The 8,123-nt window shown below is 39.9% G+C and overlaps 1 protein-coding gene across 1 annotated transcript; it reads right to left on the bottom strand.

Annotated features, from left to right (window-relative positions):
- Positions 1 to 951: 951 nt before the first annotated feature.
- Positions 952 to 6,261, bottom strand: PKNH_0706200 (conserved Plasmodium protein, unknown function; the record flags this gene model as incomplete). Its single annotated transcript, XM_002258319.1, has 5 exons — positions 952 to 1,008; positions 1,116 to 1,189; positions 1,337 to 1,478; positions 1,596 to 5,644; positions 5,901 to 6,261. The coding sequence occupies 5 exons, from the start codon at positions 6,259 to 6,261 to the stop codon at positions 952 to 954; spliced, it is 4,683 nt and encodes a 1,560-aa protein (XP_002258355.1).
- Positions 6,262 to 8,123: the final 1,862 nt, after the last annotated feature.

The raw sequence follows: 8,123 nt of genomic DNA, 5'->3' as shown, positions 1-8,123 counted from the left end.
AAAATCAGCAAGGTAAATTTGTGCCTCCAAATACCCTTTGGAATCGCGGGCATACATGTCTGCACTTAAGAAGAACCCTTCCCATAGATGCTATTATTAATAAAGTATGCGCGATGAAGGAAGAAAGGGAAGGAGAGAAGAGAGCCAAGGAAATGTATTTACCCCCCCCTGCAACCAGACACGCAGAGGCATCTACGTGCATACAGCTTTGTGGCCCGTTTAATTCATGAAAAATAATGAACTGCTTTATTAAACATTTTCGTGATACTTGCTTACATCACCTCGTTCATCTGCAAGTCGTCCAGTGGCACGTCGTCCTCCATTGCCACTGTCTTATTTGAAAAAAACTATCGGTCTTATTCACCCCGCAGTGATTGCGACAGAATGAAAGTTAAATTATTTGTTTAAATAAGCAGCAACATGTTAGCTTAATTTTTTTTCTTTTTTTTTGCTTCCTTTCTTGATGGTGGGGCGATGACTTCCCTATCTAGTAGAGTCATTCCGCGCAGTCGCCAATTTGCTATCCCAGTTGATGACACAACCTCTTTTCAGAAGTTACGAAAAGGTAGAAGGAATAATTCGAAATCATCTTAAAAAGAGGAGTTGGATTAGAGAAAAAAAAAAAAAACAGACAAGCAGGCAGGCAGGCAGGCAGACAGACAGACAGTAAGGTTTGCTAATGAATGGGTATATTATTTGCGTCATAAAGGCTAAAATATGTATATATATAAGGAGCGGGATATATAACACTAAAAAACATTTACTCTAAAAAAGGCTTACGTAAAAAAAATAAGGTCCACATGTGTTCAAAAACAGGGTCGCACTGCATAGGCAAATGCTTATATTCATTTTTCTTTTGGCTTGATGTACACGGAGCTTGTATTTGCTGGTTATATGTGCGCCCAACTTTTTTTTTTTTTTTTTTTTTTTTTTTTTTTTTCTCTTCGATAATCACAGTCCTGGCAATATCAGGCATGTGTGCAGTTCGCAGTTCGCAATAATGGAATTCTTCAAAGGGGGAAGGAAAGAATAGGAGCGAAAATATGGGCATGTATATATATATATGTGTATACTGTGCACGCATATTTTTTGGCGCATGAGCTGGTTTTACTTACGCATACTGTTTGTAGCCTGAGGTTGAAGCTGTTGGCGCTGGGGTAGTAGGATTCCAGATTGGAGCACTTGACAACTGCGATGGTGGGAGGCAGTTCCAATTGATGTGATGTGACACAATAGGACCTCCGAAGGAACGAGGTGTTATGGTCAAATATCACGCGGTGTATGTCGCCTCGCACCTTAGCACGGGTTGCGCTTCTGGTCTCCTTGGGGGACTCACCGGTTAAATTGTTGGGGTTGTCCATCTTCCCTTTGCGCTTGAGCCCGCTTCGTTCGGAGTGGTAGTACTTCACTTTGAGGGAGGTGATGTTGAGCTTCTTGTCGTTTTTGGTGAAGATGTAGAAGAAGTTCTTGGATATGACCTGCGGGTGGGGGGAGGAGTCGGTAAAGTTGTAAAGTTGTAAAGTGGTAAAGTGGTACGGAGGTATGGAGATACGATGTGTATTTCTTAAGGTGCATTTCCTCCCTTTGGGGCCTACCACTACGTTGAGAATGGTAAGGGGATGTAGGCTAATTCCTATGGCACGCCTCTGGATCAACTTGAAGCGCAGGGCGCACTGGTAATATTTGTCAATGCGGAGGAAAGAAAATCGATCGCACGTGCAGACGTAGAAGGGGTAAACGGGGGATCGCATTTGCTCAATATGACCAACATAGTCATCGGAAAAATAAGAGGAATTACGGGGAGGGTCATATTTGATGATATTCCCGGGAAGAGTAAAATAATGAAATTGATGGTCGCTTTGAAGATGGAGGATGGAAATGTTGTAAATGGAAGTGAATTTGTTGTCTTCCCTTCTGTTGAAGAAGGACTGAAAAATTTTATCCAAGTTATGCTGAATGGTACAAAGTGCTAAAAAGAATTTTTGCCTCTTCAACTGACTGTTGTGTAAATATCTGTCGAAGTGATTAAAGTGAATTTTTTTGTTCTCCCTGATTGAATTGTAATTTTTTAAAATTTCCACATCGAAATTTCTGTAGTTGGAAAAGGCTTCCTTATAATGCGGAAATTTTTCGAAATAAATATTTTTCGAAATGAACAGTAACAACTCTATTAAAAAAAGGAAGATATTCAAATGTGTTTGTAAATTATAATACTTTTGAAACTTCCTAACACAAAACATTGTGAGCTCTTGTATCTTTTTAATTACGTCGAGGCGGTATGTCTTTAGCATAACCTGCGTATTGTCACTTAAGGATTTACAAATGCATATTATTCTGTGCAAATTTATTAAATGCTCGTTTATATTTTCGAGGAATATTTTTTCATAGTAATTTAGGATGACTTGAAAATTGGCCATACATTTCTGTACTTCCTTTTCGCTAAACTCCTGTAACAGTAGCAACAAATTGACTGGACATTTCTGTTCGCTGTACATGAGGTAGATATCCTTGATTAAGGAGGTGTAAATTTCTTCATCGCTCATTTTTTTTTTTTTTCTGGGGAGGACATAGTTCAGTTCGAATTTTTCAAAATTGTGTATTGTCTTTTTCTGTATCAGGAGTTCGCAGCTGATACAAATGTTCTGTCCTGGGGGGACTATGAACTTCCGGCTCTGACGATATTGCTCCTCCAGTTCGCCTTCCGAGAGGGGCAAGTCATCACTGTCATCATCATCCTCTTCGTCATCGTCTTCATCATCATTTTCTTCATCGCCACGTTTTTTCTCCTTTACTGAGTCTTCCGCTTCTTCGTTCCCCATATTGGTCATGCCATTTCCTTGTATACGTTCCGCTACTTTCCCTTTTCCTGGCCGATGTGTGCATGTCCCTCTTTGTGCGCCTCTAGCGGGTCGCGCACCGCCGCAACGGCGTTTTTCCCCTGTAGAGACGACTGTACCCAATCTATTCGTTACCCCTTGTCTGTAAGAAATTCCGCTACCTTTCCTAAGGAAGCCATTCCTACCCCTGTTCTTTATCGTTCCCCTTTGAAGGGAGGTAGCCATTCCATGACTTCCATCTTTTTCATTTTTCTCATTCACACGACTGTCACAATATTTCCCGCTGCCATTTGGACAAAGAGACGTGCCACATTGCCTTCTATGACTTACACTTTTTACCTTCCCCCTAAGTTCCAGAGTATCAGTGCTGAGGCTGTCCTTCATACTATTTATCCGTCCCCTTGAGGTGGTTCCTCCTTTTGGGTCCATTTTTTGTAGACAACTGGTGCTCTTCGACCATACCGCAATATGTTTGGGTTCCTTTTTTATTACCTTTCTTTGATGTCCCGTAAGAGGAACCATCCCACTTGTGCTGCTCAAGCGCCCATTAATGTCGCTTGTACATCGAATCGAGTCGCTAACGCAACTCATCGTGGGACCCCCTTCGTAACTGTTCAGGACCCCCCTCTTTATGTTCTCCTCAAACGCCTCTTCCTTCTTCCCACCACGCTGTGTGTCCCCAAAATGAGAATTCAAGCAATCCTCTGATAATTCCCTACTTGTCTCATTGAACTGGTTTCCCATGACTGCCTCCCCCACAGTGTTTGGACGTGGGATTGCTCCATTTTCTTCGCCCTCGTGTAGGGGATGGCTTACCCCCTGATAAACATTCTTCTCCTGATGGAGCATCTTCCCCTGCTCATCAACTGCCATCTCCCCACTGAGAAATTTTTCCTTGGAGCATGTGCAGCAGATGGTGTTGTCGCTTATCATCCTTTTTACCACATCGTAGTAGCGAGCGAAATCTCTTTTTTCGTTTTCCTTAAAAAATAAGTTATACAAATTTTCATCAAAATTCTCCCTCCGATTTTTAATAAATTTGGAAAAATAAACTATGGTTCGATCTCGGTAGTAGAATCTCTTAAAGTGATCATTTAATTCAACAATGCTTCGATAAATTTGGTGCATTTTTTTGTACTCCTTAAATTTTGAGTACATGCTTGACATTTGCCTGTATATGTGAAAGATGCTATGGAGAATATTGGAAGAGTGTAGGAGGTAGAGGATTATTTTTTGGACGCATCTGAATTCTTTTTGCACGTTCGCAAATTTTTGCATGCCAAGGAGACACATTTTGTACTTGTCCCCTGTCAATGTACGTTGGTTTTCCTTTTCTCTGTTCAAGATCATTCTTTTTAGATTGAATTTGTTGTGCCTGATTCGGGAGTTGCTCTCCTTTTGGGGGAGACTTCCAGGTTGGATGAACGGTTCGCCTGTCCACCCCAATCGACGGGGCTCTAAGCTAGAGAAGTTCAAGTACTTCCGCTTTACACGTACGTAGTAGTTCACTAAAATGTAATGTTGCTCATTCGAAATGTACGATTGCTTGATGTCAATAACGAGGTCGTTGAAGATTCTTTTAATGATACTTTCTTTTACGTCTAAATGGTGGAGAAAGGAAAAAGATTCAGTCGTACCCCAATTGTGTGCATTAAAACCAGGACGTAGACTGTTAACCCTCCTCATTGATATGTTGAAATGATTCATTTTGTTCCGATGGCAATTATGTTTTACCGACCTGACACATGCGTACTTATTTTTGGCTTTCCATTTTCTTATAAATTTCTTTTTAAATGCCTGAACAATATCATTTTTTAGTCGAACGTACGAATTGATATTTTTATAAAAATGGTTTAAAACGTTGCACTTATAAAGTATAATCTTTAAATTCATGGAACATATAACGTTAAACCCTACGTCCAGGCTATGGATAATATGCACGTTGTCAAAGTAACTGAAAAGGTAATAATGGCCATAATTTCCTGGACATTTATTTCTGTTATCTTTTTCTACGTTAATCCAGAATATGTCCACAATTTCGAGGGGAATTTTTTCGTACTGCGTGTTGGAATTTAATTCGTTTACTTCTCTATATTTTGCAATCCGGTTCGTCGGGGGGGTGGAGAAGAAGTAATCACACACCTCTTTGCTTAAGCAGAAATCGTAATTTCCGAAGATGGTTGAATCAGATTTAATACTCACATCGGAATGTTTTTCTTCCATCTCGTCAACATTTGTCTCGTTATCAGTTGTCCGCTTATTGTTTGTCTGGTTACCATTTGTCTTGTCATCACAGTCTGTGTGTTTGCCGTTATTTTTTCCCCTCCTTATTGACCTATTTAATACACTTCGCGTTATCTCCTTGGAGGGTTTAATCACGTTGTAATTACTGGATTGTCTCGTGGGAATCCTCCCGTTGGGCTGTTTTTTCATCTCCTTTTCGTTTCCCACAGATTTGTACCTCCTCGCCGTTGTGCCGCTCTTTAATACGTTCCCACTGAGGACATGATCCTCTTTGTTTATTTCGTTTTTCATAATAATGTTGCTGCTAATCGGTTGCTTCCTACTTTTCGTGTCTCTATTTTTGCCTGAACGGGTCAGGTGATTTTTATCACCCGTTAATTTTCCGTTATTTGTTTTTTTCATATTATTGTTAAGAGGGAGTACAACGGAATTTTCCTTCTTTGCCGATTTGTCACATTTAAATCTCTTTGCGATGGAATCAATTAGAGTGTTGTCTTTCGCTTGATGATCCTTATCGCCGCTGGTCCAGTTGGTCTCCTTTTTGCGCTTTCTTTTGGAATAGCCTGAACGGGAAAAAAAAGAAAAAAAAAAAAAAAAAAAGTACAATAGAGCTAGTTGCGCACAACGATTGCATTTGTTTCAGGAGTGAATTCATGGGGGAGACTCGGAAAATCAAAACAACCATCTGCTATATGGTTCCTTTTTTCTTCTCATTGTATTATTATCCACATATTGCTCATTGTGTATCATGTAACATCATGTCTGATTTGATTGCATAACGGAACACGTCGTCCCTGTTTGCTCCTCATCTCGTCTCACCATTTTTTGCGGGGATAACCTTCGTCGGAGTACCTCCCTTTCTCCAGTACAAGCAATGCATCCCCTCATTTTTGTACACAAGGTTCCCCTTCATGTCGAGGATGTATATGCTGCCATTTTGACTCGTCACGCAAATGTACTTGTTGCAATGATTTATATAAACTTTATTAAGGCTGTCTGGAATGGTCTTCCGAAATATTTTCTGCATTTGGTTGCTCCCACTGAACAGCTCTAAGTTGTAATCATTTTCGTTATGCGTGATGATACATATGTAATTGTTATCGTTGCTTATGGTGGCAAAAATCATGTTGGCTCTGTGCAGGCGCTTGCAATTTATTGCATTTTTCTTTTCGATGGTCATTTTCGTTTAGATGGAATGAGGCCAAAGTGGAAAGAAGAGAGAACAGATAAATGAAGAATCAACAAAGAACGATGCAGAAAAAGGAAAAGGTGATCAACGTGCTAGTCAACAAATTGAGCATACGAATGAACGCATAAAGGTAGCACAGTGTTACGCTTTTTTCCAATTTGTATGTTCTCCGCGTAGGTAACGTACATAGGTACATGCTGTGCATCCATCTGTTACGTTGCTACATGGTAAATTCATAAAAAAGGAGGAAAAGCACAAAAAAATATATTTAAACGAATGGTTAAGGGAACGATTGACAGAAACAACACCTCCCTGGGACGGTCAGCATGGACGGCAGGAAGGAGGTGGCAAAAAGAAGAAAAAAAAAAAAAAAAAAAATTGCATTTTTATGAATTGCCACAAGGAAAATATGACAAATTGTCCGCTCCTATACTCGTTTGGCTAAGCATAACCACGAATGCGCATTTGGCTCATTCGAAGGGTGTACAGAAGTTTAATCGTTGTGTGTTGTTTCGTACTACGTTGTTTCATTCCTACTAACAGATAAAAGTTGCGCAGTGCGCTTTAGGAATGAAGAAACAAAAAAAGGGCAGGAGGTAGCGAAATGAATCTGGTGCACACACAAAAAAAAATAAATAAATAAAAAGAAAAAAGAAAAAAAAAATCAAAAGCGCTTACCATGTGCAGTTGCACAGTCCTTCTGGAGGGAACACGCAAAAGGAGCAGAGAGTGCGCAGAACTAGCGTGAGCAAAACTGTTCATTGGCAATTTGTAGATTGCGTTTCGAACGCTGTCCTCTGAGATTTGCGCACATATACACTAAAGGCACAACATACTAAATATGTAGATTGCTATGAAGCATTTTTTATGACAGGATTAAAGATATCATATGAATAGACAACAGTGATGAATTCAAAATTGTTAGAAATAAAGAGGAGGGGTAAAATGAATTTACAAATGGGTCATGTATACTGAGCGGTATATACGTATTTATAGAAAAAAAAAAGGAGAGGGGAAGAATAGAATAATTAAGCGAATGTAACATTTTGCATTGTGAAATGAAAATATCCACACCTACAAGTGTGCATATGTGCAGTATGTCATATAGAATGTACATTTTTTTTATGAATACATGAAGTTCATTGGGAATGTGCCATTTGGGATACACCCTTCATGCGTCGTCGCTTAGAATGTGGAACTCCTCAAGAAAGAGGGACGTCGCACGGTGAACATGTGATTCCAAAAAATGGTCACACATAATAGTTTGCTCACAAAAGGACAGTTCACAAAATGCAACTAAAAAAAAAAAAAAAAAAAAAAAATGTAATATCAAAGTCGACGTGGGAATCGGTAGAGGCGAAGTAAAAACGACGAAAAGATTACGCTCTCCCTTCTGTCGCTTTACTTGGTGCACATAAGTTTTATTTTATGAATGATGATGAAGAAGGGATTTGTTCTATACGTAAAAATTGGGCAGAACGTGAAATGCTCAGGGGGCACGAACTAACACGGAGGATGTGCAGGAAACTCGCAGGGATAATCACACACACTGCACCATAACACCTTTTCCGTGAAACCTTAAAAAAAAAGAAGGTGTACACTGAAAGATGAAGCACAAAATAGCGAGCACAATTTTGTGGGGCCTGCGTGGAGAATAAATATGACAGCAACATATACGTATGTGTATGTGTGTGTATCCATAAGTGCTTCGCCAAAGCGGATTTCATTTTTCGAGGTACTTTGTGCGGGGAGTTATGAAGTGCTGTAATGACGAGAGGGTGGACTACGCGGTTAAGCCATTAAGCAATGAAACAGTGAAGCTGCTAAGCGATGAGGCAACTAAACAATGGGGA

This window comes from Plasmodium knowlesi (genome assembly GCF_000006355.2).
Source record: "Plasmodium knowlesi strain H genome assembly, chromosome: 7".
Classification (NCBI taxonomy): Eukaryota; Apicomplexa; class Aconoidasida; order Haemosporida; family Plasmodiidae; genus Plasmodium; species Plasmodium knowlesi.
This window is presented reverse-complemented; position numbering and strand designations above follow the sequence as displayed.